The sequence below is a fragment of the Eutrema salsugineum genome, unplaced genomic scaffold (assembly GCF_000478725.1).
Source record: "Eutrema salsugineum unplaced genomic scaffold, Eutsalg1_0 scaffold_10, whole genome shotgun sequence".
Taxonomy (NCBI): Eukaryota; Viridiplantae; Streptophyta; class Magnoliopsida; order Brassicales; family Brassicaceae; genus Eutrema; species Eutrema salsugineum.
Genome location: NW_006256908.1, coordinates 6,051,280 through 6,068,427, shown reverse-complemented (window position 1 = coordinate 6,068,427; position 17,148 = coordinate 6,051,280). Strand labels below are relative to the sequence as shown.

General features: G+C 36.9%; 1 protein-coding gene and 3 pseudogenes across 1 annotated transcript; 3 read left to right on the top strand and 1 right to left on the bottom strand.

Moving 5' to 3' along the window:
• Positions 1–695, top strand: LOC112081574 (uncharacterized protein At1g43920, Chloroplastic-like). Its single transcript, XM_024148336.1, has 3 exons — positions 1–87; positions 178–354; positions 474–695. Exons 1-3 carry the CDS (start codon positions 1–3, stop codon positions 693–695), a joined length of 486 nt encoding a protein of 161 aa, XP_024004104.1.
• A 5,241-nt stretch (positions 696–5,936) lies between these two features.
• Positions 5,937–7,208, top strand: LOC18027297 (annotated as a pseudogene).
• Positions 7,209–9,746: 2,538 nt separating this feature from the next.
• The window catches only part of LOC18027296, an 8,468-nt pseudogene continuing 1,066 nt past the window's right edge, over positions 9,747–17,148 (top strand).
• On the bottom strand, positions 13,235–16,836 carry LOC18027295 (annotated as a pseudogene).

Genomic DNA, 17,148 nt, shown 5'->3' with positions numbered 1-17,148 from the left:
ATGAAGAACATCATGAAGAACAAGAATGCTTGCCCAGAGACGGACATAAAGTCATCTACAAAGACATCGCTTATCCACCCGAAATCTGTAAGTGTCGATTCTTTTAGCTTATTCTTCTATCCAGATTTGAGTAAGTAGAATACAAAATTGAATAGAATTGAAATCGTTTGAGTGTAGGAGGAGAAAAGTTCATACTCTAGAAATGAATTTGGGAGTTCATCTAAGTATGGGTTCATCAATGGAAAAAAGGGATTTCCAAAACAATGTGTGTGTGGAAGTGATGTTACCATCTATACATCAGCATCAAAAACTAATCCTGGACGTCTTTACTTTCGTTGTGCTGTTTCCAGAGAGGTAAGTTACTACTGCTCTCTACCTTTGTGTTTGTTATGTTTAGCTAAACTCTTGGTTTTTCATGAGAGTGATAACGGCATATTTATGATGATACACACATCTGTTTGCATTATATGTAGAATGGGCATTTGTTTAAATGGGTCGAAGATGGGATATATGAAGAAGTGATCGACTTGTTAGAAAGGGAATCCGAGAATGAGAAGGGGATTATGGGAGTGAATGAGTTGAAGTTTGAGATGGAAAATGTGAAAGATCAAGTCATTCAATGCAAAACTGAGCTACGCAGATTCAAAATAACAACTTGGTACTCATTGTTTGTATTTGTGTTTTGGCTTTTGTGATCATTTATCACCTCATGTTGCACAAAAGTGTCGGAAACACACTTTTATTTGGTAACAAGTAAACAAGTTTGTGGCTATGACCCTTTATGTAAGACCAAATTTGTGTGTTTTGGTTTCTGTTAAGACATGTATTTATCTCTTTATCTCTATGTAAGACACAAGTTTGTATTGATTTTGTATTGATTGTCTCATCTATCTATATTTCTATCTATTGGTCTCTGTTTTGGTTGGGAAGAATTACAGTTTATCAAAAGATCTCCACCATTACATCTGAAAAATCAGGAGTAGCTGATACATAGGTTCATACAAAAGAGAAATTCAACCACAACAAAACATAAAGCCGATGACAAGAAAGAGAGGTTCACAACAAAACATAAAGCCAATGACAAGGAAGAGAGGTTCACAACAAAACATAAAGCCGATATTTCAGTCTAAAACAAGCTGAAATGCAACAAAAAACAGAGAATGACTGCTTCAGTTTGAGAAACCAAATCTTCTTTGTGATGATTGAGAAGCTCTTCCTTGTGATGATTGAGAAGCTCCTACTTGTGATGACTGAGAAGCTTCCCATCCTGCTCCAGGTGATTCTCACTACAATAAAACAAGGTAATGGCTATGTAAAACCAGATCAAATCCAAACCACACTAGATCCGAAGCATGTAAAAAAAAAAAAGCAAACCTGGTTTTTCCTTGGACGACCTCTTCTCCTTTTTGGTTCAGGAGGTTGGGTTGGATTAGGACACCTTGTCTTGTTATGTCCGTGTTTTTTACAGTTTGAGCAACTAGGAATGCGACCATGGCGTGTTACCTTGTTTGGATTTGATGAAGATTCATGAGGACCTTTTCTCCTAGCATAGTTATTAGGTCTTCCATATTTAAATCTGGATGGTGGTGGTAACACAGGTAACCTGTTCAACCGAGGCCACAGTTTCATCCCTTGGACAGGCTTCATTCCCCTAGCATATAGCTGCACCCACTTCGAAGTCAGATAGTAATCCGAGAAATATTCATTCAGGTCTAGCTTTTTTGTTGTGATGACACACATAACATGCATACATGGGATCCCATTCAACTGCCAATAGCCACAACCACAAGTTTTATTCCCCATATGAACGCTATACGTTGTACCATGGAAGTCGATCTCATGCTCATCTCATGTGGTCATGTAGCGTATGCATTCTCTAGCTCTCTGACTATTCAACTCAATCTCTTTATCTGCTCTTGGTGTGATTCTTTTCTTCCACCTCTTTGTTAAGAGAGTTCTCTTTGCATTCCTTTCCATGCATTTCCTCCTTACCTCGGTTAAGAAATCCAACAACGGCTTCCTCCTTGTCTCCCTCACATTTCGATTGAAAGACTCAGACAAATTGTTCAAGTTGTCATTACAACAAGAACCAAGCTTGAAGAAGGCCCGAGACCACGTTTTTGGTGCAATGCTTTGCAGAGAATCATATGCACCCTGATTGTATTTCCTCAATGCTTCCAAGTTATCCTCAAATGCTCCACTAGTATAGCTTCTTGCAATTTTCCAGAACAAACGCTCTAGCTCTATGTCTTTGTGGGTCTTTTTCCAATTTTCCACAATGTGCCTAGCACACATTCTATGTTCAGCACGAGGAAGCTCTGTCTGAACTGCATTGAGAATACCCTGTCACGTCAAGCAAGCACCATTAGAGAAGTGCAAAATCGATAAACCATTACCCAAAAAAAAAACCTTAGACAAACCCTGTGTTTATCTGAGATGATGGTAATGTCAACTCCATCTTCAAGTGCCAAATCCTTTTTCAGAAGTTACACAAATCACAACCAATTTGGGTTATCCTCCACATCAACTACTGCCCAAGCAATAGGAAAGATTCGGTTATCACCATCTCTGCCAACTGCTCCCAACATTTGGCCTTTAATATCCCACTTCATGAATGCTGCATCTAAACCGATTATAGGCCTACAAGATTCCTTCCAGGATGATTTTAATACCTCAAAACACATGTAGAGCCGGTAGAATCTTTGTCTGCTTCCAGATACTGGACCAGGAATGGTCTCAATCTCCATTGTTGAACATGTATTCGACATAAGTACCTCAGCCTGGTAATCCCAAATTCTAGCACAATGAGCTTCATGGCTAGCCTTTCTTGCAGCTGCGAGTGATGCCTTTGCTCTCCTACACTGATGCACACTAACATTCATGTTGTACTCTCTTTTTATTTCATCAACCATGAATTGCGACTTGATTTTAGGATTCAGTCTCAACCTTTCTTCAAACAGTTGTGCAATGGTACCACTTTTCAGAAGCTTCGTCGATCCAGATCTTACACAAACATGTTTACCATCGAAGTACTTAATCATCAGCTTGTTTTTGCCCTTCTCAAAAGAGCAATAGACCCTCCAAGCACAGTTTTCTTCTTTTTCTTTCGTGCACTTTGCTCCAAGCCTGCTCTGAGATGATTTGTACATCTTGATATCATATTGTGTCTTCAGAGAATAAGTGAGACATGCATACTTGAACTCCTCAGCATTGTTGAATGTCTTCCCTAATGCCAAAATGTCATCCAGACCAAAGTTCAATGGCCTTTCCTCTGTCCAATTTTTGTCTTCATCATCATCTGTCAAAGGATCTGGAATGTGTTCATCATCCCATATATCATCTCCACTATCATCATCACCATTTCCATCTTCAGGGGCAGCTTCTCCAAAATGCGAAAACCATTCATCATCTTCACATATTTGCACATTGACTAGCTCCTCCTCAGGATCATTATCCTCTGGATTTTCAGCCAAAGCTGGCTCACTCTCTCTGTATCCTGCAGTGTCTTCAACAATTACTGGACAATCATCTCCTTCGACCGATGAATCTTTACAGACTCTTCTGGATTTTTCTCAACATCTGCAACTTCCTGTTCATCAGCAGAACCTCCTTCTGGTTCATCTGCACTACCTACTCTCTCTTCATCTACACTAGCTACTCTCTCTTTATTAAAGCACACAATTTCCAAACACACATTCGCTTCTTTTTCAACATTGGTAGCCATTTCTCCATCAACATTATCTCTTTCTAAACCTATATTCGTTTCTTCATCAGTTACCCTACAATCGAAATTCTCTATTCTAAACACGAGTTTTGATTAATCAAAATTCACAAGCAAAGTTCGAAATTACCTCGGAGGATCAGGTTCGGGTTCTGGTTCTCGATTTCTTCGAACTGGAAGCTTCTTTCCGCCTCTTTTCCACATAGTCCTAACCATTGTTGATGAAAAAGCTTGTTTCTTCTGAATCGCGTCGCTGCTGTAACTCGCCGGAGTCAGGTTTATTGCTTCGCCGGAAATCGCCTTCGGTTTATACTTGGAGCTTTTTAGGGTTCAAACTAATGAAATCCCGATGACAGAAATTAGAACGAGATTAATACTAACGACGACCGTATAGAGAGTTAACTGTTGACTTCATTAATCCCTAATTTGCGTGGTCAACGACGACTTGAGGAATTATTTTGCCACTCTAATAGTTGGGTATTTTTTGTGCCGATTTCAAATAGTTGAGGATTTAAATGTGCAATTTCCCTACCTGATACGGCCATTTCGGGTCATGTGTAGCTACTACAATGGACCAAATGTAGCTACTACAATGAAATAAATATAAATGGACCAAGTGTAGCTACTACAATGAAATAAATATAAATCTATAGCCATAAGAATTTTTCGGGTATATCGATATAATTATATTTCTCTGATATCTCTCTTCCGCTTTTTCTTTGGGATTTCGCTCTGGGTTTAGGTGATTTGTGTTCTCTCGCTGTAGATGTTCATGTATGTTGCTTTTGATTTTCTTGATGCCAACACAATATCCATTCTTTTGCTTCGGTCATGGTTTGTTGAATGTCATGATGCCATTCAGAACTCATTTCCAATAATTTTCTCAACTTAGCAAAAGCCCATTAATTCTTTTTTTTTTACCCTTTTTTCCTAAAAAACCGGGCCAAGGATTGTTGATGGAGATGGTCTAAGGGTTTCACCTAATCTCTCTGGTCGTGAAAGGATTTTGCAAGACATGGACAGGTTCAACGCATATCCTGAGCTTATCACTACTTAGTTTTGGCCTTTTGGGAGTTTACTTAGATATTCAGTGACGTCAGTAATGTACATGCTCTAACGAGGCGGAAGCTACTACAATGAAATAAATATAAATCTATAGCCATAAGAATTTTTGGGCTATATCGATATAATTATATTTCTCTGATATCTCTCTTCCGCTTTCTCTTTGGGATTTCGCTCTAGATTTAGGTGATTTGTCTTCTCTCACTGTAGATGTTCATGTATGTTGCTTTTGATTTCTTGATGCCAACACAATATCCATTCTTTTGCTTCGGCCATGGTTTATTGAATGTCATGATGCCATTCTGAACTCATTTCCAATAATTTTCTCAACTTAGCAAAAGCCTATTAATTTTTATTTTTTTTATCCTTCTTCCTGAAAAATCCGGGCCAAAGACCCTTGTTGGAGATAGTCTAAGGTTTTTCCTAATCTCTCTGGCGGTGAAAGCATTTTGCAAGACATGGACTGGTTCACCGCATATCCTCAGCTTATCACTACTTAGTTTGGGCCTTTTGGGAGTTTACTTGGATATTCAGTAACGTCAGTAATGTACATGCTCTAATGAGGTGAAAGAAACTACAATGAATTAAATATAAATCTATAGTCATAAGAAATTTTTGGGTATATTGATATAATTATATTTCTCTGATATCTCTCTTCCGCTTTCTCTTTGGGGTTTCGCTTTGGGTTTAGGTGATTTGTCTTCTCTTGCTGTAGATGTTCTTGTATGTTGCTTTTGATTTTCTTGATGCCAACACAATATCCTTTCTTTTGCTTCAGTGATGGTTTGTTGAATGTCATGACGTCATTCTGAACTCATTTCCAATAGTTTTCTCAACTTAGCAAAAACCCATTAATTTTTTTTTTTTTTACCCTTTACCTCCTAAAAAACTGGGTCAAGGACCCTTATTGGAGATGGTCTAAGGGTTTCTCCTAATCTCTCTAGCCGTGAAAGATTTTGTAAGACATGGACTGATTCAACGCATATCCTGAGTTTATTACTACTTAGTTTGAGCCTTTTGGGAGTTTACTTGGACATTCAGTGACGTCAGTAAAGGCCCGACTAGAATCTAAAGCCCACGGTTGGCCCAACTTCATATATATATATCTGACTATATGAAGAACAGAAAACGGGTCCTTATTGCGACATGAACAATGACGACGACGATCATCTCCCATCTTCTGAGGGATATGGCAGAGGAGATTCTGTCCAGGGTTCCATTGAAATCTATGAGAGCAGTGCGATTAACTTGCAAAAAGTGGGACACTTTATCCAAAAGCCGGAGCTTCACGAAGATGCACGCTGCAATGGAAGGGAATTGGTTGATCGTGTTGATGGATTACAAGCTTTATTTGACAAGGAGCGGCGTCGTGAATGGTGATCCATATATAGAGCCTCAGGGTAAACTTACTTTCCTAAATGACGACGATTCAAAACAGGTCATAATTTCAAGATATCTCAAGTCTTTCAGTGCGAGGGTTTGTTGTTATGCATCTTGAAAGACACTTCAAGGATTGTGGTTTGGAATCCGTATTGGGGGCAAACAAGATGGATAGAACCTAGATGTTCTTACAGCGACAGACAAGAGTACAGCTACGCACTCGGATACTTCAAGAATAATAAATCTTTAGGTAGCCACAAAATCTTGAGGTTTATAGATGATGACTACTTGTGTCCGACCAAGAGCAAACATCACTTTTCATGGTATGAAATCTATGATTTAGACACTCGTTTATGGAAGACTCTTGATGTCACTTCACCACACTGGGATATATCACCTGAAGACCTTGGTGTTTCTCTCAAGGGAAACACTTACTGGATCGCTTCTACGAGGAAACCATCAATGATTTCTTACTTTAATCTGTTTTGATTTTACGAGAGAGATGTTTGGGCCGCTTCTGCCTCTGCCTCCTCTGCCTGGTGGCCTCTGGGGCGGTGAGCTTGAAACACTATCGTGTGTTAGAGAAGAGAAGCTTGCGGTTTTCTATCAGATGTACGACGACCAAGGATCACATGAGATATGGATTACGACTAAGATTGAGGCGGAAGAGGTGTTGTGGAGCAAGTTCTTGACTTTAAATATGGCATTTAGATCTGGAGATTTCTACATTGACGAGGAGAAGAGACTCGCTATGGTTTTTGATAAAGCAAGTGACGAATATCGTCATACAGTTAACATCATTGGAGAGGATGGATACTTTAGAGAATTGGATCTTCACGAGGATGGTTCTTCCTCTAAATTGGATGTCAGAGCATCTAGAAAGAATTATTCTTGGAGGACGACTGTGTGCTCTTATGTTCCAAGTTTACTGCAAATCAAGAAACTCTCAGGAGGATGCCAAAGGAAAAAACAAAGCAGTTTTGAATTGCACCGATTTCATAAAAAAGTTTCGAGATTGGCCGTAATTGGTAAGCGAATGAAGTAGCAGGAGCACAAGTTGGAGTAGCGTCAACATTAATTACAAAGCTAAATCTTTTTTCAAAGTTTTTTCAAAGCAGTTTTATTTTATTACGTAATTGGTAAGCGAAACAAATAAAAGACAATGAAATCTATTTCCTTTCTCATAAACTTTGGGAACTCAAAAGAGGTTAATGTGTATCAATGTGCTCTTTCTCTTCTAAAATTTTTGGCTCGCGGACTGTATTCCGTATTATCACATACTCCAGTATATGAGTGCCGCCTGTGGAGGAAAGAAAACGAAAAACTGATGAGAAGAACAAAACAGAGCTTATTTCATTTCATTGACTCTGCTTCTTGGGACAGGGACACCATAAGCCAATCCAGAAAACCACCTTACTTCATTGTAAAAGCCAATGAACTCTGTGGGCCCAACTCTTCTTTGGATCATGACATGTTCGGATAATCTTGGCTATGAAGAGGTAATTTTCGAGAGTGAATACAAATATATTGGTGAAAGCGTTAGCTGAACCTCGAGAATGGTCAAGGTTTATAGTCTATACCAGAGAAATCAACAAGACAAGGAAAAGATTAATTCGACTAACCATCACTTTCCAAGGAAGACAAGCCAACCAATGTGTTGATCTTACAGCCAATAAAACCTCTTCATATGAAATACTCTTTGGTTGAGAAGGAGAAACGAATTTATATGAAATATGTTTGAGCTCGGAAAAATAAGAAATATGTGGCTTTATGTTAAAATGATGATAACTCTCCTAAATGAACAACAACAACAAAATGGATGACAACTCCTCGATTACTGGTTTCGATACTATTACATACATTTCGGTTATATTCTCATTTTCAGTTAACTTTTCCATTATATTATAACATGTTGACGTCATAAAGAAATTATAACATGATATATAGTGAAATACAAACGATAGAAGTATTAATGTGGCATAATAAGATGATGCAAGAATCTGATATGCGATACTAAAGCAAATAGATATTGGTCACTGGTCATACTTTTTACCATAATAATAAATAGATTATGCACAAATTGTGCTAGGGTATGCTAGATATTCTAAGCAAGTCGGTCATAAATACCAATACGTTCTGAAAAGGTACCAAAGAGATATCTAGCAACCTCCTCCTCCACCACCACTGCCACAACCTCCTCCTCCTCCAGACCACCAGACGCTTATGGTCCAGCATATGGTCTAGGCGTCTAGCTCCAGCATATGGTCTATCTTTCGTCTCATTTTTTTAGAATTCTTTTCACCGGCGCAAACAAATACGGCCATGGCTATTACGGAAAAGGTGGCTGCAACCGCCAATATCCCCCAAAATAAACCAAAGCCACTTGTTTGAACGTCGCTCAATATGCTTCTCACCATATTCTCTTGTGTAAATTTTGGTTAAGTTTGAGATTTTGGATTCGGTTTTGGGTAAGGATTTATATATACTTTTAGATGTGTTAAAAAATAAATAGCACTATTTGTAGGTAATTCTTTGAATGGACAATGTTGCATGGTGAGAAAAATAATACTCATACTATTGTTTATGTCTGGTGTTGAAGAAATTTTCCAAAAATCTATTACAAAAAAATAAATTTAATGTACGAAAGAAAAATTAGAAAAAAAAATCTATATATATGTTCATTTGAGTTAAAACTATGGAAACTAATGAAGAATTCAACAAAACCAGGATCCTTATGATGAAACTTATTACAAATAAAAAGAGTACAAATACATATAATCTCAGTTCACAATGAACATGCTCACTACTTAGCAAAAAAAATGTTTTTTCCAACAATGTCTTATAAACCCTTTAATCTGCTACTATTAACCTCAGAAGCAGCAGCATGTTTGCAGCCAAGTGAAATTTCTGGATTATACCGACAACAAAACATCCAAATCTTGGTATGCATTCACAAGCATCCAGCAATGAAAATGCATGGAACCCTCAAACTTTAACGGGATGTAGAGATGTGGGTACAATCAAGAATTCTCACTTGGCTGCAAACATGCTGCTGCTTCTTTGGGTTAATAGTAGCAGAAACAAGCACGCCATCTGTAACTGAGTAGTTTCCATAGCTTGTTTCTGTATTTTTCTTTATATCTTACCGAGATAGCTCTCCTGGATGCTTTAGCTTGAGGATGATGAAGATACAGGAGATGTTCTGGTTTATACAGGTCACGGTGGTCAGGATATGCTCCACAGGTAGATTCAACATCAAAAGCTAGAAAGTGGGAATCTAGCAAGGCAGAGGAGTATGTACCATGATATTGAGATAAGGGTGATTAGAGAACAGTGTTAGCTCTAAAGTTTATTTCTATGATGGTTTATATAAGATTTCAGATTGCTAGTCTGATGTGGGGAAGTTTAGTTTCGGAGTGTATAAGTTTAAAGATTAAGGTTTCTACATCACTTCATATTTATACAATCAATAGATGATTCTAGAGCTAAGACAGCTGGACTTGACAGCTCATTACAGAAGGGATTGAGGAACAGGTTCATGGTACTCCAACTCGAGAAGAAACCCAATGCATGAACAGGATCTTTTAATTTTGGAATTGTATTCCAGGTAACTTTTGTGCTTGTCACTGCTAGCTCTTCTAGGCAATATCTTTTTTCTTCCATTTCTGATTAATTTATGAACTTACCATTCTAGGCGAAGTGCTTGGAAACTGGAGAGTCAGTACCCATTAAGAAGGTTTTGCAAGATCGGCGCTACAAAAATCATGAATTGCAATTAATGCGACTAATGGACCACCCTAATGTGGTTTCTTTGAAGCATTGTTTCTTCTCTACAACGAGTAGAGATGAGCTCTTCCTCAACCTTGTTATGGAGTATGTACCCGAGACTTTGTACCGGGTTTTGAAGCACTATACTAATTCAAACCAGAGGATGCCTATTTTCTATGTCAAACTTTACACATACCAGGTATGCATTGTTATCTGCCATAAATATTCTTGCTTTTTTCTTATTGATCCTGAAACGGGTTAGCAAATATGTTGTGCAGATCTTCAGAGGCTTGGCCTATATCCATACTGCTCCTGGTGTCTGCCACAGAGATGTGAAACCACAGAACCTTTTGGTAAGTTGATCTATTGTGGGTTTGTCTTCGGTAACCATCACTAGATTGTAATCCAATTCCCTGGTGTGGTCTGTAGGTTGATCCCCTCACTCATCAGGGTAAGCTGTGGGATTTTGGAAGTGCAAAAGTATTGGGTAGGGTTTACCTTATTTATGCTGTTTTATTTATTTTTTCACTGCTTATGTGTTCTGTCTCATGAAAATCAGTTGCACCTTATTTTTTTTCATGATCCTTGCGGCATGTGACTATTTACTTTAGGTGAAAGGTGACCCAAATATATCATATACAGTATCTGCTCTCGGTATTACCGAGCTCCAGAACTCATCTTTGGGGCCACAGAGTATACATCCTCCATAGATATATGGTCTGCTGGTTGTGTTTTGGTAGAGCTCCTTCTTGGTCAGGTTAATTTAACTGTAAACTATTTATCCATTAAGTATCTTGAGAACTAAAGCATCTCTCCAATATCTTTGATAATCAATTTGATATTACTTATCTTCAGCCGTTATTCCCCGGAGAAAATTCTGTGGACCAGCTAGTGGAGATCATCAAGGTGAAGTCTCATTTTGATTAGATTTTATAGAAAATTCCTATATCTAATAGATTTTTCATTTTGATTAACATTACTTTCTGTTTAGGTTCTTGGTACTCCAACTCGAGAAGAAATCTGATGCATGAATCCAAACTACACAGACTTTAGATTCCCACAAAACAAAGCTCACCCATGGCATAAGGTATTTTATATGGATGTTAAGTTCTAACTTTTCTGATCATACAATAGCTTAGTAGAAAGAAAAAAAAAGAAAAGCTGAAACAATACACATACTACTTTATGACCTCCATGTTTTCCATAAGTGGATGCCTCCAGAAGCCATTGACCTTGCATCTCGGCTTCTTCAATATTCACCGAGTCTACGTTGCAGCTTTCTGTTTTCTTAATTCTCAGAGTGGTTCTTAATTCTTAGAGTGGTTCTTAATTCTTAGAGTGGTTCTCTCTGTTTGGACCTACACTGTTCAATGATGCTGAGGCTTTTTAACTGACATGTGTTATGTTTCCTTGTCTAAAAGCTCGAAGCATGTGCTCATGCATTTTTCAATGTACTCCGTGAGCCCAATGCTCGTCTTCCAAACAGCCATTTTTTATAAAATATGAGTTGGTTAAGATGGTGCAGTGGTCTATGAAAAATGTGTTTATTTGCTATTGTATTTCTCATATTTTATTTTTAATCAACATTATATTATAGAATTAGCTTTCCATAAACAACTTAAAACAGAACAAAGGAAAAAAAACTTCAGAATTACATTTACGATTAACTTCATCTTCCTTAAAAAAGAACAAATGGAGACGAAAATAATTTATATTTTTGGTGAATAAATATCCTGGCACCACCGTTTTTCCTAGCACAAAGACAGTCGTCAGTGCAGGAGAAACTACAGTCGCAGCCAGCTCTGTTAGCGTAAATCATAAATGGGAAGACAGATTTCGAGGAGTACTCATAGCATAAGGATTCCTGATATCATCTATGTCATTGTATATAGATTTTGATGGTTAGGCCTGCTGGGTATATAAGCTTTGACAGCAGGCCTAACCATCGACGGTGTACTTTTTAAGTGTTTTCGCAAACATCATTCTTGCACTACCCATCTCGGGTTGCCCATTGATTCTGACTAGCTTAAACTTATACACTCCAAAACCAGACTTCCCCACATCAGGCCATGCAATTTGAAATCTTATAGACACCACCATAGACATAAACCTTAGACCTAACACTGTTCTCATACTTGGTTTATGTCTATGATGGATTATATAAGATTTCAGTGCTGGCCCGATGTTAATCGCAAGAAATTAGGTCAGAGATCTTAAATATTTCTGATACCATATAATGAATTGGAAAAGTGTATGTGTATTATTGATTAACAAAGGTAGAATATTTATGCAAGTATGTAAAGTCTAAACTTAATAGGAGTACTTAGAATAGATTACACAAAATCTCGTAGAAGTTATCTTAATGGTATATTTCCTTATCTCTATATGGGGAAGTCTGGTTTCGGAGTGAGAAACTAAGATTACATGTACTTGTACTCTTTCATATTTGTAATAAATTTCATCATTACTAGAAAGAATTTTGAGATTTTGAATTCTTCATCAGTTTCCATAGTTTTAGATGGAGTGAACAATGTATATATAGATTTTTTTCCTAATTTTTCTTTCGTAAATTAAGCTTATCTTTTTGTAAAAGATTATTGGAAAATCTCTTCAACACTAAACATAGACAATAATATGAGTATTATTTTGTCCACTACGCAAGATTGGTAAAAAATCATCTACAAATGGAATATTACATACAGTTATGCTGTTTTTTATAATTATTTTCTTTTCTTTTTTTTGACATTGTTAACCTTTTTCCCAATTCAGAAATGGATTTAACTTATTTTTTCTCTGCAAAAATCTGCAAATGCTATCAGTTGTTACCCAAATTAGAAAACGTGTTATCACTATGCACTGTATTTTAATCAATTTGTATATCTGATCCGGTAACAATACTAATCTCCAAAATTAGTTGTACCAGTTATTGTTAATGGATTGCGAGGTTATCAACACTTTTCAAGTATTCACTTCACTGCTAATATAAAGTAATGAGTACTAATTACGAAATTAATGAGCGTAGTTTAGACACATTACGCACAAATACATGATGCAACAGAAAATTTACAATTCATCTTCACTCAAAAAAGCAAATGGAGACAGAAACAATCTATATGTTTGGTGAATAAATATCCAAGAATCAATCGTTCCAGCCTGAATATCAACCAGAACAGATTGCAATAACGAATTTGTGTCCAAATGCTGCTTTTTTTATTGCGCAGATAAGAAAAAAATGCACTGATAAGATACTGTTTATGGATAAACTTTCAGTTCCCATGAAAACAATTGCAGAAGAACAAATTAGCCTCCTGTCTTATTTGCATATAAATAGTTTAAGATGACTTGGTGACTTCATGTATAGCATTCGCAAGGTATCCCACATTCCCTGTTGTAACACCAGCCATACTGCAACCAAACATCAAGAGCCTCAATGATTTTTGTTAACTCTTGAAATGCATCAAAATCAAGAAAATGGACCAAGTTAGTACCTGATACGGCCATTTCGGGTCATGTAGATATGATATTCGCTTGTTAAGCGGTCAACCTGTTCTGGTGTTAGTCCACTGTAGCAGAACATTCCAATCTGTTTCCCCATATATAGATATATGATTATGTAATTGTGTAAATCATATGAGAGAAGTGACATGCCCATAACAAAAAATAATTTTTTTTTGTAATTTACCTGCTTGGTTACGTGCTCCCATGATAGAGGCGATCCTAACTTCTCAAGGCTTTCTCTCAAAATAGTTCTCATGCCAATGATCCGATCAGCCATGATCTGTGCCGTTATAGATTTTACACACAGATTATCAGATTTTTAATTGTATAGTTGGATTATCAAACACAAAAGAGTGAACAATGGGTTACAATGTGTTTCATAAGACAAGAGTCTCCGTACACATGAAACATGGAATATATTAATTGCAAGCAGAAGGAAGCTATAGGTAAGGCGATAACTATATGGTTACCTTAACTTCCTTTAGCCACAGACTCTTTAACTCTGGGTCTCCAAGAATGGTTGAGACTATTTGAGCTCCATGTAAAGGTTGGTTGCTGTACATTGGTCTAGCTAGTTGCTGCAACTGACTTTTCACAGTCACGGCTTGTTTTTCATCTTCACAAAAGCACGCTGCAGCAGAAGACAAAGTAATACAAGCTCACATTCAGCACTAACTTCATCACTAAATGAAAGTATGTATGGAAATGCTTAATGACATGTTTGAATATCTACATCGGCTATCTCATGCAAGTCGATGACTTTATTCAGTCAAGGAATTTATTTTTGCTGCGACAATGAATACCTGAGACATCCGACCCTCTAGCTGTAGAGTCCCATGTTTTTTGCATAGGACTGAGAAATTCCAATATGATGACCATCCTCGAGAAAGATCCTGATGGACTTGGCATCTCTCGCTGGATCCCCACTAGCAAAACCTTGATAAGCCATATCAAAGAATGCAAAATGTTTGTTGGCCTGAAATGAGAACTCGCTGTTAGTCTGCGGTGGACAGATCAGGGAGACAAAAAGTGAATGATAGACAAATAACTATTAAAGTATCGATAAGTTATCACCTTGATAGCTGTGATATCTCTCTCCATTGTTCATCTGTAGGGTCTACTCCAGTAGGATTATGAGCCTTCTGGAGCATTCTATGAGAAAATGCTTAACATAGTTAGGATGCTGTTAACAAGAGTAAGATGTAAATATGCTTGCCGAAGAAGTTGTTCTTGCTAACCTTCAAGCCCTTGGTTTCGGGATGATAGTAATGATATGTCTTCTGAGGAACATTTGCATCTCTCCAGATGTTGTGGTGGCTATTTTAGTGAAGCAAAAGAAGCTTGGCCACACTTACAAAGTTTTAGGTTAACATTGGAAATGATCAAAGTTAATTGTATGGAACTCACTTGGACCAGGTTGGTACAGGAATGTAGATCTGTGAACCGGGACAAAATCGTTTCTGGAAGTCTGCAAACAGTCGGCAGGCTCCAGTTCCAGACAGAGCCTGAACTGCAGCTACTCTTTTGTCTTTGATAAATTCAGAGTCGTCTCCATGGGCAAGCTTCAATGTTTCCTCCACCATTCTGACACTCCCTCCCATAGGAATGTACTCCCTTTAGAATAATAAATATAGTTCAGATCAGTCTTACGTTGTTCTTCTTACCATGATGCATACAAAATCAAGCGTCACATATTTTAAATACCAAAACGAGAGAAGTCTGAACCGAATTAGGCACCACAAGTTTTAACAAGCATGCGACATTCTGCATAGACAATTTCCGAACATATCACCACAAGCTATAATTCATCCAAAAAAAGCATATGTGCAGACTTAAAGTATATTGTAAGGCTCAGATTAATCAGCTGAAGTCAAGGTAAACAACTCGATAACAACAAAAAAGTAGACTCAAGGTGAATAAAAAAGCATGAAACACTATATAGGAAAGATAGCATCAGCTCCAGAAACAAATATCTATCGAAATTTTCTCCTCTACGTGCAAGGATCGGTATCATTTCCACAAATCCACAAATAATTTATATGACTTGCGGTTTCTAAATTTCTTATACTCTATTGTAAAACGCAAACCTAACCATATCCGGAAGAGTGAAACCCAGCGTCTCAATATATCAATAAACATAGCTCTTTTGCTTTGACAAAGTTAGAAAAAGAGAATAGTAGCAATTTTTATTCCAAGAAGAAGAAAAGAAGATAGTAGCAAAATAATCCTTTCTTCACAGGAACATCACCAATCGGCATAAACATATAAACTAAGCTCATTTGTGAAGTATAAAGAAACCAAGCAATCTTACATGAAAGAGCTCCCAGCAATCCTTCGCTCAGCTTCTCTGACACATTTCAAGACAACAGGCTTGCCATTATCATCACGATATGCTCCCTAAAATTGATTTCCAGTTCAAGGCATAAGTAATACAGATAGCTTCATCAACCAAAAGCAAACAGCTCTACGCTTAACTCCTAACAATTTCAGCTCAATGGGTAAAAAAGCGCCAAAAATGTTTTATTTCTGTTTATCCCACCAAAAGCCTTCTAGCCTAGTGATATAAAATATATTGGATTAAGAGATAAGCGCATAAAATAAATGTAAAATAAAATCATTAGAAAATATGCATAAACCATCATTTAGCAGATAAATATATTTTAAAATTATATATTGGGCTATGAACTGATATTTTAATATACAGTACTATATATACGTTTATAGTAACTAACAATAATTTACAAACAAAAAAATACACAAAGAATATAGATAAGTGATCATTGAAATACATGTGATATTAATACTTGTTAAGAGTAATTTAATATTTAAAATGACACAATCATTTTACCAAAATTTTGTACGTATAGGAAATAATAAAAAAAACATTTACTTGTAAAATTTTAAAAATAAATATTAGAAAAAGAAACCTGCGTGTACAGGCGGATGATCATCTAGTAGTTATATAAAATAGCAGAACTGTATGTATTTCTAACTTGTAGACAATTCTTTACCGATCTTGTATGGTGAGAAAAATAATAGTCATACTATTGTCTATGTATGGTGTTGAAGAGATTTTCCAATAATCTATTACAAAAAAATAAATTCAATTTTTGAAAGAAAAATTAGGAAAAAAATCTATATATATGTTCATTTGACTAAAAACTATAGAAACTGATGTCTTATTCAACAAAAACAGGATTCTTTCTAGTAATGATGAAACTTATTACAAATAAAAAAGAATATAAGTACATGTAATCTCAGCTTACAATGAACCTGCTCACTGCTTAGCAAAAAATGTCTTTTCCAACAATGTCTTCTAAACCCTTTGATCTGCTACTAATAACCCCAGAAGCAGTAGCATGTTTGCAGCCAAATGAAAATTCTGGATTAGACCCACATCTCTGCATCCGTTAAAGTTCAGGTTCCATACATTTCATTGCTGGATGCTTGTGATGATTTGGTGGCTGATGCATGTTGAAAGAAACTGGCCTGTGTTGACCCTGTGTCGGAGGTCTCCTGGAAGAAGACCAGACTGGATCAAGACCTACTAGTCCTCTTGATATCACCCAATATGCGCCAGGTGTAGTAAAAACAAAGACAAGAAGCAGTCTCCCCTTCTTCCCGGGTGTACATCCTCAAGGATGGCGCATGGCCCTGATGAAAAAATATTCTTCTTTTTTCCAGAAATGTCGCATATTGCACACTTAATGTGGAGAGCT